This window comes from Hyposmocoma kahamanoa, unplaced genomic scaffold (genome assembly GCF_003589595.1).
Source record: "Hyposmocoma kahamanoa isolate Upper Pololo Valley unplaced genomic scaffold, ASM358959v1 94, whole genome shotgun sequence".
NCBI lineage: Eukaryota > Metazoa > Arthropoda > Insecta > Lepidoptera > Cosmopterigidae > Hyposmocoma > Hyposmocoma kahamanoa.
The window spans coordinates 2,397,062-2,411,291 of record NW_020654878.1 but is presented as its reverse complement, the minus strand read 5'-3'; the positions used below and the strand labels follow the sequence as shown (position 1 = coordinate 2,411,291).

The window sequence follows — 14,230 nt, the reverse complement described above, 5'->3', positions numbered from 1 at the left end:
GTACTTGTCACCAAATATTATATGGTTCGGCGTGTCGTTGCAGCGCGTAGTGGTACTTCCTAACTGGCCGGTGTCTCCGGAAGACCAGCGTTGGGGTGTTGCAAAATGCCTCGACTAATGCTGAGTAGACGTCGGTTTAGCGTTATACTTATATCTAGGCTTAAGAATGTAAAATTTGTAAATTGTAATATGGCATAATTATGACGCAAATAAACAATTTTTCTTTCTTTTCTTTCTAATTGTGATATGCAGTTTTTTCTATTGTCGTCTGGCGATAAACTAATGCCAGGTATTACAGACTGGTGTTGGTACCTGTTTACAGAATGGTATTGTTGGCGAAGCTACATATTGGTTTTGCAGGTGGCTGTCGCCTAAAACCACTAACGATATTCTTTAGAATTGTATTAAGTAGGTAATTGAGTTTTAACCATAGCGTGTTTCGTTAACACTTATTAATTGCACGTATGAGGGACTTAAATTGAAATAATTCGCAGTTGATTTCTTATCGCAGTTAACTCACGGTTAACTCCAAGTTAATTTTATTTTAAATATACTTTTCTTAGAATAATATAATTATTAAAACCGGCTTGTAGTCGATTTCATTGTCGCCGTTAACTCACGGTTAACCCTGACGTAAATTTATTTAAAATTAACTTTACTTATTAGCATGTAGGTACTAATATTGTTCAAATTAAAATCGACTTGCAGTCGATTTCACTATCGTGGGTAACTCGCAGTTAACCTCAACGTAATTTTATTTAAAAAAAATACGTGACTTATTAGCACGGAGGTACTAATATTGTTCCAATCAAAATCGATTCGTAGACAAGTTCGTTATCGTGGCTAACTCGCAGTTAACCCCGACGTAATTTTATTTAAAAAATATACTTTACTAATTAGCGCGTCCATACTATTTAAATTAAAATCGACTAGCAGTAGCTTTCGTTATCGTGGTTAAGTCGCGGTTAACCCCAACGTAAATTTATTAAAAAAAATGTTTACTTATAATTAATATTAGCACGTAGGACCTAATATTGTTCAAATTAAAATCAATTCACAGTCGATTTTGTTATAGTGATTAACTCGCAGTTAACCCCGACGTAATTTTATTTAAAAAATTCTTTACTTATTACCACGTAGGAACGAATATTGTTCAGATAAAAATGAATATTTTAATTTTTTATTTTCATTATTTATGAGCGTAAGAAAAAATCTTACTTTGATCAATGTCCGACTCGTCCGATGATATTATGATTCTATAACGCCGACGACGTTTGGCATCTGTATTTTCCAAGTATTTCAGTTTACTTTTATAATATTCGATTTTTTCTAAGTTTGTTCGCTTTGACATTTTAACAGAGCTGTGGAGGTGTGCTTGTTGCCACACACGAAAAAGGAATGAGGATAGAAAATGGCGGTTGATGCCTGGTAGGGAGTGTCAACGTCAAAACGTTTTTTTTTTCTCTAAAAACCGTGCAGTGTTGCCTAACAAGTTAAGGAAACTACCTGGTTAAATATTATATCGAGAATGAAGTGACAAAATATAATACAATATTAGTACACCACGTTTAAAAGTAGAATATATAATATTTATACAAGTGTCAGAATACTTTTGTGCAAAACAAAATAGGCGTCGTCGTCGTCGTAGATGTCGTCATCTGGACGGACTGCATCCCGTTACACCATACAATACCATACCATCTTGCGAACTGTTTTTCGTATTTCCTGTAAACTTGGAGTTTTCGACTTGAACCCTTTTTCATTAGAGCCACATAATATACAATTACACACAAACTTTAGGTATATTAATATTTCTATGGCTATGTTTACTTTACACCAGTTTCTGATAAAGTAGCGCGATAATACTATATAATATATGGTGCATGCCTCGTTTACATATTCATTATGAAGCGTGATGTGTCAGGGTGCTTTAGTGTCTATAAAACATGATGTCAACAGTTTTTTGTTTTATGGATAATTGTGAACAGTTTTTTTTTGTTTTATTGTTTTAATTGTTATAATTGGCAGTTAATTTAGTCACCGATTTTTGTTAGATAATTGTGCATATTGGAATGGCTGCGAAGACTACGAAAGTATCTTTTGAGGATGCTCTAACTATGACAGGTAAATCATAAACCTAACATAATTATTACTTAATTAATCTTCAATAGGAAGTGAAACTATTTTTTTCAAATAACCAACGACTGACTGGTTAGCAGACCAATAGTGACTAAGGGGCCTGTAAAGACCTCGAAACGTCTTTTAGATTCGAAAATATTGTTTTATTTCCTCAAAAATGTTAACACTAATGACAAAATCGTATAATTATTTAAATTTCTTATAAAAAAAAACCAACCTGAAAAGTTTGTGGAATTACATTTATTTGCCAAGTTTTATTGAAATCGGTGACCAGCGCGAAACCGGATTCATCCCCTAGTTTGCCACCCTTAGAGGTGGATCAAGAAAATCAGTTCACAAATTTATAGTGTAACATACATACAAAAAAAAATACAGTGGAACTGAGAACCCCTTTGAACTTTAAAGTCGGAAAAAAAAAAAAAATTGCTAATAAACAAAAAAAAAATTTGAAAATTCTATATTGTATTGCACGCTACCACAGTCCGTCACACACTCGGCTAGGGCCCATTCAAAACCAGTCTAGCCTGCCTAGTCTTATGTGTAATATGTAACTTGTTGTAATATGTTGTTCCGCTGTTTTTGTGTTATTCCAGTTTTATTTGTAATAGTCTTCTTTCTGATGTGCCTATTTTATAACGTGGCGTTGCAATAAATGGTTTCTATTTCTATTTAACATAATCATATGGAAAACAAACCAGTATAGTCTGATTTCTAACTTCCAATTACAAAAAAATCTCTACTACGATAATTCCGAAATGTACTTACGCAGTAAGTAAGCAAGGTTCACTTATATTTCATTATACTTACAAATATTTAGTAGTAAATAGTTTTTGCCTTCGATTTAAAAACCCGGGCTCTTGCTTATCTCTCTGTCCGTGGCAAATATATATCTTGTCATTTTGCCTCGTAGGTTTCGGCCGGTTCAACCTAGCAATGCTGGTAGTCTGCGCCAGCACCATCTGCGCTGTGGCGTACGAGACAGCCTCTGTGGCGTATCTGGTACCAGCCAACGCATGCGAGCTTAATACTACGTCAGCACAACAAGGTTTCATGGCCGGGATACCACTCATTGGTTGGTAGTATGCATTAATTAGTAATAATAACCGTGAAATGGGATATCTACTGCGCATGATTCTTTAGAATCAGTTTTTTTATATTTTTTTTTTATAATCAGCAATTATATTGCATTCCACAATGTAAAAATACAAAGATGAAAACTTATAGCTATGAGAAGCAATTGTGGACCCTGATGCACAGTAGCTTTAGTGGACAGTAGGACGCTAAAGTGATATATTCCCTTTCCAAAGAGTAAAAATTGTATAAATTGAATGCACTGAATAACAAAATTCCATAAAGTAATAATGGTGATCCTGCAGTCAATACAACTAAAATGTAATTAAAATGTCAAATAATATTAAATAATGATAATACAATTAAAATAATATGATTATAATTTCATTAACTAATTCATTAGATATAATAATTTAATTTTATTCAAGGGAAACAAACAGTCGTGAAACAGGTAAATGATATAAAAAGTATAGATTAGAACAATTAGTCCTGGAGTTCCACAAACATGAACAAGAATTTAGCAAGTTTACGGTTCAACTATAGTAGGAATCGTAATTAGATGTCCAAACCTAAACAAAGAAATGTCAGTGTCAAAGTGTGAATGCAGTAGTGCTAAACCTTTTATTTTTAACGGAATTGAAAAAGAAGGAGATTATTACAAAAAAATATTTAAAATTAAACAACATGTAATATTTTTAACAAACGCATTAGCGCCCAGTTACACGAGGAGACAGTTTCGCGCGGCCGCCGCGCGTCAACCGCGCGATGAAATTCGTGTTGAATAAATACGCTCTTACGGGTACAAGTAAACATTCGAAAAACGACGCACGAATGACATCTATGACACGACAAAATGGCGGCACTAAATATGTTTTTGGTCCCGATTGTGTTACCAGTGTCATAAAGTTATTTACGACCTTAAACGTAGTCCTTTATTATAATTAATGTATTAAATAAGATCAGTAAAATTATAAGTATATTGCAAAATTTGGAGTGTTTTAAGCTCTATCAGATTAGAGTTTGAAAGAGTTCTAAACATTTATTGTTGTCAAAAATAGGAAATTACCATTTAAAGTGTATTTTTTGCTCGGTTGTCACCTTTGTTTACATCTAGGACGTGTAATTATGATTCATATTATACAACAACATAATAAACTAGATAATAAAGTAACATTCCGTTATATAATTTAACAGTTGTATAATTAAAGTAGCAGTAGAGATCCTTGTGAAAGATTTCGTAGAAATACTGCCGCTGTACCTGTTTACCGACAAGCTGTAATGTGAGCACTACGCGTTAAGTTTTTAAAACTTAAAGGGTTTTGGCGAAAGTACAGGCACGCGGGACTTGTCGACATGATCTAAGGTAGTGGTAGTACCCCTCAGATTTTAACCATTTAAAGTTCTGAGTGGCACTCTAACTGTCTTGTCACTTTGTATAATAAAAAACAAAAAAAAAAAAATAAAACAAAATTTCGGAAAGAACAATTTGATGGAGATTTTTAAAAAAGGTTCCAAAACAGACTTCAATATTTATTTCCTAATCTAGTTTAGAAATTATATAGACTTAAAATGTGGATTGTACAATATAACTGAAAATTATATTATACAATTCACTTGGTGGTTCAGGTGGGAATCGCAGGATTTCCTAAATGAAGGCCGTAGTTTATCCCAACTAGGCTACGAATCAATTACACAAACATAATAACATAAATATATACATAATCACATAATCACACAAACGGAAACACATAGGCCCCCGTAGGAAGCGCGCGCTATTGGCTGTCTCAATCAGATCTAATTTAGATAGCCAATAACGCGCGCTTATTTCAATTTTATTAAGCGTAGTCATGGTACGGGGGCAGATCATCACTAATTGATTAGAATTCGAGCTGTCACAAGTTAAATAAAAGGTTGGACGGAGTATATCGAACAACTGTCTAAACTGTTGCTATTATATTGTTATTTTCCTGTTGCGACTATGCAAGCAAGTATGCAATAGCCAATAGCTGTGAGAGAGATATGGCGCTAATCAAACGATTGGGCGAATGCTACGAATTTCAAATCTTACGATTATAATCTTTCCGTGCACAACATAAAGTACTCTTTCTCATTTTATATTTTATTGTCATCTATTATCTTATTGTTTTAGGTCACACATTTGAAACTACGATTGTGTGCTTTATGCAATGAAAATATTGTCTATTTTAATATTTAATATCTCCAGGCAAGTTAATATCGAATTAAATGCATCTGTTGCCGAAAACAGCCGTTTTGTTTCGGCTTATTGGCTAATAACAACGATAAATTTATAACAGTTGCAGATTTGATTTCGTTGCGTTAACCATTTATTGAACTAAAAATAACAGTTTACAATCAGTGTTACAACAAAACAGTACACAAAATTCATTCGCTATCATTGTCATGTTCTATAGTTTCTGTTATCTGACAACAGTTTACAAAAACAGTTTTTGAAAGATCGCATAACAGTATAATTAATTTATTAATGACAAACAGCTGTTATTGCCATGTCTAGAAGCAACGGTTTTCATGGCTATCTGTAAGGTAATTTACCTTAGCCTTTGATGTTCTCTATAATCAACTATTGTTAATCGATAATAGGGATTCTTCTGTCATCAAACATCTGGGGCTACCTGGGTGATACGCGAGGCAGGAGAAAGATTCTCCTCGTCGCCACGTGCCTCACCTTCTTCACAGCTGCCTCCGCCACCTTGGCCCCCAATTGGATTGTCTTTTGCGTCTTGAAGTTTTTGTCTTCATCCTCGTAAGTGTTCGTTTCATCGTCTATGCTCTATCTGTAATCTTTATATTATTTTTATATGCATGTGTGTATACCTACAGCTACCTCGGCCACCATCTTTGTTTTTTTCTATATGTAAATACAATATAAATATAACATTTTCTTTGTATATTCATGTAATATGCAACAAGTTTTCGTAATAATATTATCTATTAAGTATTTTATTGAGTGTCGGGATATTTCACCACCATGATATTCAATTATTATCTATTGTAATATTAAGTCTATTTTTTAGTTTTTTTTTATTAAAACAAAGAAAGGTGCGCACCATTTGACCTCCATATCACCTGATGGAAAGTGATGATGAGGTCGAAGATGTAGCTTGCACGCCATAATAATGCTTACTAAGTTTGGCCTTGAAAAGGTCCAAGTTCTAGCGTTTCGGGTATTAAATCCGTAAGTTTGTTGAATGATATTCAATTATTTTTGTGAAATTACTCCATTAGTTTGTTGTAGTTATTAATACAAAAAACGAACACTAAGAAATATCCGGCTGTATTCGAGCCAGCGCCTTCAGCATACCATGCTTGACGCTCTCCCAACTGAGCTTCGGAACAAACCAGCCGATGTTACGAATTTTTCCGTGCTTGTTGCTGATTTATGTTCGTGGTTTATAACGACTGTAATATTATCTATTTTCATAGAAATATTTTAATTGATTACTCAGAGTTATATTCATTACATTTAGACCCATTTCAATTGCTTGAGGGATATTTAGTTATCAATTTTTAACAAAAGAATATTGGGAAGTTTTAAATTGTAAATGCTACTGTTTTTCGGATCCGACACATAATTAGAAACACCTTGCATTTTTATTCTTAAAACTATAGGATACGAAATTATTGTTGAAACGTTGTATTAAAAACAAATATAGGATTTGACACCGAAAAAACATAAAAAGTCGACAATTTCATAGTGAGTTTATTTTCAGAATGGCCGGTTCCTTTGGACTGTCTTATACTATGATGAGCGAATGCACTCCGGTACATAGAAGGTTTACTATGATTCAGTTGCTGGTCTCTGTGTTTTTACTCTCTGCAGGCTCCATGGCGGGTAAAAAGATTTACATTTATCTTGAATTTCAAATTCTTATTTCACAACATTTCGCACCCTTAGTAATATAAGGGCACAATCCAAAAAAAGTAGATTTTTGGGATATTTGGGAATTGATAGGGACTTAAATAATAAATGGGATCAAACTTAAATAACTGCATATTTCTGTTATATTTTTTGTACTATATGGCATAAGCATGTTATTTGAAAAAATAGGTGTAATGTAGGAATCCAGAATCTTAATACGCGATTTTCCAAAAATCTACTTTTTTTGGATTGTGCCCTTATATTACTAAGGGTGCGATTTTATGTACCTAATTACAGCAAATGTTTCACTATATACTGTTTTGTCTCTTTAGGTAATTTCTTTAAACTATTTTCATATCTCTTCGAATTTTTTCTTGTTTCTTAACTAAATATTGAAGGACGGAAAAATAACCTATATTGTCATGTCAATTAAGAAATTATACAAAATTTTTGAAGTAAACATAAGATTGTTAAACGTCGCACTATTTAGTGAACACTGAAGGTATTTATTTTAGTTTTCAATACATACTGTATAAAATACAATGTAATGAGAATTGTCACAAAATTTCATTTTCCTTAGCTCAAATTTAGACGGTAACGTATCACAAACTCGAATTTATTTTTTCCGAAATAACGTTTGTTCGAAATTTCACTACCCCGAAAACCGAATTATAACGAAACCGTTGTTCTTTCATGATATGTTGGATGTTTATCGCAAAGACATGATTAGGTTCGGTTAGGTTAGGTTAAGGTAGGATTAAAAGAAGAAACATTTTCTCTCAAAATTACTTTCGAGGTTATGAAATTTCGAGCAAACTTTATTTCTGGAAAATGTCCTTTCGGACTTCTGATATGTAATCAATTTAAACTATATTTGATAAGAAATCAAATGGCCTTATCTTTGGCATTTTTGTTTCAGCTTTAGCGATTCCAATACTCCCTTTGAAGTTCTCCTACGACGTTCAATTTCTGGGCATACAGTTCAACTCCTGGCGCGTTCTGAACATCGTATACAGCCTGCCATGCGCAGTCGCTGCTTTTTGCTTTTACTTATCAGTCGAAAGCCCTAAGTTTCTTCTCAGCATCGGCAGGGAAGAAGAAGCCTTGAAGGTCTTGAAGAAAATTTACATGATTAATCATTATGACGGTGATTATGAGGTAAGTCATGTCTGCGTACCTATGTTACCTATATTAGCATAAATAGATCGACATGTTTTTCTGGTTGTGCTGTGTAAAGCCTCGGAGTTGCCGTTGCTCTGGCACTCATTCTTTCTTTTCTTCTTACTCGTTCTTAACTATATTGGTGTAGGCCTTCTGTCACTTCTCTCGGTTCTGTGCCACTTGCAGTAGTAGTAAGGGTGCTGATGAAATTACAGGCACATGGGACTTGGCAACTTATGTCTCAGGGTGACGGGCGCAGTGGTAGTGCCCCTCGTATCTTTGCAATTTAAAGCTCTGCGTACCACTGTAACTGTTACGGGCAGGCATGTAGCTTACCGGTGGGCACACGACTTGTTCGCCTCGTCGTTTGACGTGAAACTTGCACCAATTCGACTCCGCCACTTTCTTCGTCCAGTGCATTGCAGTGTCACACTTTGGCGTTTTCCCCCCAAGGTCGCCGAATTCGAGGACCGCCCGTTTGTTCGAGGACCGCCCTATAGCAGGAGGTCAAGGTTCGTTACGCGTTTGGTGACATCTGCGAGTCTGCTTTCCTTTGTGACACACCTTTGTTTGGCGGTCTTTGAGTGTAATTCCCACCAGTACTCACAGTACATTGAATTTCCTAGTTTGCGACCAGGTAACTGAAAAGTAAGTCTGGCGCATAATTGAAAAAAATTGTGACAAAATATTGCGCATTATTAAAAAAAAATCTCAACCATTACAAGAAAATATGTACATTATATAGTTGTTAATACGTAAGTATATTTAGAATTTGCTACGTACATAAATACTTTCTAATCTCCAACGATAAGAGTTTTATAAATATCCTCTATCTACTGTAAATAAGTACTTATTTATAGGTAGCATTGCATATGGATTTAAGTATAGATAATATATATTATTCAAATAGTGTTCAAAGACCATAAGCTTCAACCTGGTAGCGATGTGTGTCGACCAACAAAACATCGATTGTTGACGTCGATTTTTTTTGACAAAACAAACGATAATAGCGCTAAAACCATTTTTTTTAAATGAAATGAAAACAACGAACCCCATTAAGTAACCCGCATTTCTCTTATTTCAAATTATACAAATTATAACAATATAGTAGTATAAACACCAGTATTAACATACATTTTTCAAAGGTGGTGAAGCCAAATTTTTATGATTAGCTTATGTAAACCATCTTACTGGTGTCACGATAACACGGGCAAGTCTCATTTTTCGAAAATCGGCTAAATAAAGTGAACATTTGGATTTAAAAGCGGTAGTTTTTTTCCAAATTTTAACTCGCTTATAAAATATTTTTATGAAATATACTTTTACTATTTTTAGCTAAAATCGGTATGAAATCATCGATTATCCGATAATCGAACCAGATGACATCGATTTAAAAATATCGATTATCCCACGAAAACATCGATTCTTCTGATTAATCAATTAATCGATAGCCATCCCTGCAACCTGGAACCCAAGTTTGTTCAATTGCAATTTGCATTATACGTGCGAATATTTTTGGGAACTGTATCATGTATTTAGATCAAGTTTTCATCCATGCATGTAATTGTGAATACCTTCTATTGTTGAAGGTGACGTCAGTGTACCTTGAAGAGGATTCCTCACCAGCGGTGACGGGTTTCTGGTCTTCCGTCGTCTCGCAAACTACACCATTGTTCAAACCACCACTGCTCAAGACCACGCTGCTTTTGGGAACATTGTTTATTATTGTTTATATCTGGTAAGTACACAGATTTTCCAGTAACTTTGTGAGTTCTTTGAATTTACCCTTGTAATGATGGTTGTGTAGTTGCGGTAGCTAATAATTCGTGAATTAATCTAATTCAGTTAGTTTGTCGTCCCAGTTAAGAAAAAGTTCATTTTTTAAATCCTTCAAATAATCTTCCGTCTCATGGATTTGGATCAGCAACTTTATTGTGATAGCTTCCCTCTGGTGAAGATTATGGCAAATTTCTTTTACCTCTGAGTGCAATGGAGAGGTCAACGTTTGGGATTGCCATATAAAAAAATTACGTACTGCGCAATATATCCGTAAAACATCATCGTCCTGCAATGCCACTTAGAGTTTTAAATCACAAAGATCTGAGTGGCACTACAACTGCTCCCGTCATCGTGAGACATAAGTTGACAAGTTCCATGTGCTTCTAATTTCACCAGTACCCTTACCCTTGAAATCCGTAACGCAGAAATGCTTCCCTGGACGACGTCTTTCACAAATAGTTCAATTGCTACTTATTTATAAACTAACTTACTCTCTCTCTTATTCCTCAGCATTATTATTCCCATCTGATGGTGGGGTCTGCTTTTCTTGTACTTTCCCTCCATTTTGCTCTGCCAGACGTGTTGTTTTCAGGAACCTGGCAGCTTAGATCATTGGCGATATGATCTGTCCACCTCATCTTCCATCGTCCGCGTTTATAAACTAGCTTAATGTAAACTTATACGGTGTTCCAGCTCTAATCCTTACACGGTCTGGTTGCCATACATGTTTGACCGATTCATGAAGTCCTTGGAGAAGGGAGACAGCGGCCTCAACTACTGTGATATGTTCAGATCTTCAAAGAGCGTTAACACAACGGATTACTTCCACGAGGTATCATACTGCATAGTATTGACCAATTTATTGTCTTGTGTTGTTTTATTGCTAAATAAAGACGAGATAATAACCCCCTTTATACAGCACTCTGCTGCGCTTGAACAGGAGCGTACAGCATTGCGCGCGGGAAAGTCGTCCGCGCGATCGTGCGCGATTATCTGTTTGAATTTTTTTAAACTAATTTTCTTTCGCGCGCGATTGTTTGTGTTCGTTTTTGTTATAACGGAAAGCGTGTCCGTGTAAAGGTATATAACAGGCAGGATAGGCCGCTTGAAACTGGCGCGTGTAAATGAAAGCCAAAATCCTTCCAACATCTTTACACGCGCATGCAGTCGCGTACGATTATTGTATCACTCGCGATGGAGTGTCTGTATAAAGCTATTTGTATAAAGCCGGCTATTATTGTAACTACAACTTAGCACAACAACAGTGAAGTTTCAAAATTAACAATCGTCGCTCTAGTAAATATTGATTTTCAGGTTAAAGATTGTTCGCTGAACAACATAGCGATGATGATGTTGATTGGCATGAACATTTTCTTGGCGATTGTCAATGGCTTACTTGCGGTGCTGCTGCGATGGTTAAGCAGAAAGGGCATGCTCATTACACTTCAGGTACCTACATAATATAGTTTATACACAAAATCCAAGAATAAGCGAATAACTGGATTATACGTGACAAAATAAGTTAATATGATCAATTCCGATGAAACCATCTACTGAAATTCACACTTACTTAAGTATGTAATGATGTAACGTTTGAAATTGTATTGATTGGGATGATATTTGTATCGAGCCATACTGATGACAAGAAATTTTATTGCAACCAAGTTCAAACGTATCGTTGAAGCTTCCTGACCCATATAGCATAATTATTTGTACCTAATGAAGATTTGTATATTAACCCAGCTGTCAGCAGGCTTGGCTGGTCTGATGTTGAACTTCAGCACCAACTGGGTGCTGACAGCCGTGCTGTTCACAATCTTTTACAACGCGGTGCTCAACTTCGGGCTTCTATCAACTTTCAGCGTCGATCTCTTCCCTACTTATGTTAAGTATGTACAACAAACAGCCATTGTTAGAATAGGTACTGCTAGTTTGCATGCGAGGTTTACAAAACTGTCCCAGACGAGAAGCATGTACCAGCATTAGACCAAACATTCACTCACTTTGAGTTCTAATTGAAAATCAGTGCAGGCAACGCGTGGGTTTTCCAGTAAATAGTGAGTTAGTGTCCCTTTTGTTACCACAGCAGCACCACACAAAATATCTTTAAATGCCTAGTGCCCTTGTTTATGTGAATAGTTTGTGTTTTAGTTATATTTAATTTTTTTGTTATGTTTAATTTTTTTTGTGATGTCATTCGTGGTAAAGAAATAAATGTATTTTCTTTCTTTCTATATTCTAAGCTACCTATAAGCAATACATACTTCCTCTCTCTGCACTTATGTGTGTATGTCATGGCCCACTCATCCATTGGTCTTTGCTAGGTATTCTATCTTGACTAAAAATCCGAATTCATTAATGGGTTAATGTATATGTTATTGATTTTATTCCAATATATGTGGATGTATTTCTCCAGAGCTATGGGAGTATGCCTGACACTGATGATGGGGCGAGGCAGTGCCGTGGTGGGTATCAACGTGCTCAAGGACATGCTCGAGCGCAACTGCGAGCTCTCCTTCTATGTCTTCGGGGGACTTACGTTCGGTACGGTTTAAAGATTTTTATGATCAGAGTAAACTGGTTTCTTTAGCTGAGTGTAAACCACACATATTTACGTCTTCACTTCCCATCTGATGAACTGAAACTATAGTTTTATAGGCTTTGATTGGGATCACCTGGTATCTTCTCGTGGGCGCATAGAGACCGACTGTAATGTCACTCGACTCGGTGTCTGACAGAGCAACTGCGAGTCGCGAGTGGGACTCGACCCTACGATTCACCGAGTGACAACGGAAGCCGATGCGATGAAGTATTTGACTCGGCGGGGCGAATGCCGAACCGAGTTAGCTTGTTTATAAAAAAGTAGCTGGAGTTAACTCGTTGTGGAAGTAACTCGATTTAAGTAACCCGAGTCGCCCATCGCCATCTGAAGCACTGTCATGCAAAGCGATTCTATAATATACTTTTCCTCTCCGGTGATGCCTATGTTACACGTGTTAAGTTGTGATGTTGTGCAATGACGTAGCTATTGAAAATCTATTGTACCTACTTTTTATTACAGTTGGAGGTTTGATTGCTTTCTTACTGCCAATGGATAAGAAAAAAGACAGCGTGGAGTCGAAAAATGTTGCGGAAACTTGAAATGTTTATGGATACGTTGCGAGGCTGCTAATTTAATTAAAAGTAGTGACGTGTTTCTGCACATTGCTGAATGTAAAGTTTTCTAAAAATCGTGAAGAGTAATAAAAGTTGAAAGCGTTGGTTGTTATTTTACTCGAAGTGTAAACTTGTTTGTCATAACATTGACTTCTAATTTGTGATACATTTTAGCGTTGAGTATGATTTCAAGCTCTGGAAATACGACCCTAATGGCAAGGAGTTGAGTATGATTTTCAGTGCTCACTGCAATACTCAAGTCCTGACTTGAGCATTGAGTAGAGTTCTGGAATACGACCCTTAAAGTATTGTATGACATAAGAATCAACTTTTCTTAAATATAGACAAGTGTAGCATCATCACTTATACCCGCAAAAAAATCTTCAATACAATCTTGAAACGGGTAAAAACCATTCGAGATTTAGCACAGACATAATATATCTAGATGTTTGTGATATTTAGGCATTTTCATGGATGACCAACTATCTCTTTCAACTCTCATATTGATATAATACTCAATCGAGCCTTTAGAAGCCTGCGCTTTATCAATCGCGTTGCCAAAACGTTAAGCAAGTATAAAAACATTTCGTCGCGTTTTTTGAAGTTCATACGTTTCTAGATTTCGGAGGTAAGACCATGGTTTCACTAAGGCTGTGATGTGATAGTCTAATGGTTTGATCTATTGACTCTCAAGCAGAGGCTATGGGTTCGAAACCTGGCTGACACCTCTAAGTTCTTCAGAATTTATGTGCGAAATTTAGTGAATTTGAAATATACCGTGAAGGAAAACAGAACATCGTGATGAAAACTGTCCGTCGAAGAAAGTTCCTGACCCTCGGAAAACGTGTGAAGTTTTCAACCTGCATTGGACCAGAGCGTGGTGGACTATGTCCTAAATCTTCGCCTGTGCGGAGATCCGTGCACAGCAGCGGGACGTATAAATCAACCATAAGAATAATTGAAAACACGTATTTGTTATATTAACTAACACAAAAAAATTACAAATTAAAAAATGTAGTGTACTTT

At 35.7% G+C, this 14,230-nt stretch overlaps 1 protein-coding gene across 2 annotated transcripts; it reads left to right on the top strand.

Annotated features, from left to right (window-relative positions):
- The first annotated feature begins 2,017 nt into the window (after positions 1 to 2,017).
- Positions 2,018 to 13,233, top strand: LOC113237771 (synaptic vesicle glycoprotein 2C-like). 2 transcript variants are annotated; one of them, XM_026474416.1, is made up of 11 exons: positions 2,018 to 2,124; positions 3,050 to 3,211; positions 5,830 to 5,992; positions 6,960 to 7,081; positions 8,028 to 8,266; positions 9,859 to 10,007; positions 10,742 to 10,880; positions 11,363 to 11,497; positions 11,792 to 11,937; positions 12,465 to 12,592; positions 13,110 to 13,220. In XM_026474416.1, exons 1-11 carry the CDS (start codon positions 2,073 to 2,075, stop codon positions 13,187 to 13,189), a joined length of 1,515 nt encoding a protein of 504 aa, XP_026330201.1. In that variant the 5' UTR covers positions 2,018 to 2,072; the 3' UTR covers positions 13,190 to 13,220. The 2 variants fall into 2 exon arrangements, with proteins under 2 accessions (XP_026330201.1, XP_026330202.1); XM_026474417.1 differs by lacking the exon at positions 11,792 to 11,937 and having other exon boundaries at positions 2,029 to 2,124; positions 13,110 to 13,233.
- The last annotated feature ends 997 nt before the right edge of the window (positions 13,234 to 14,230 follow it).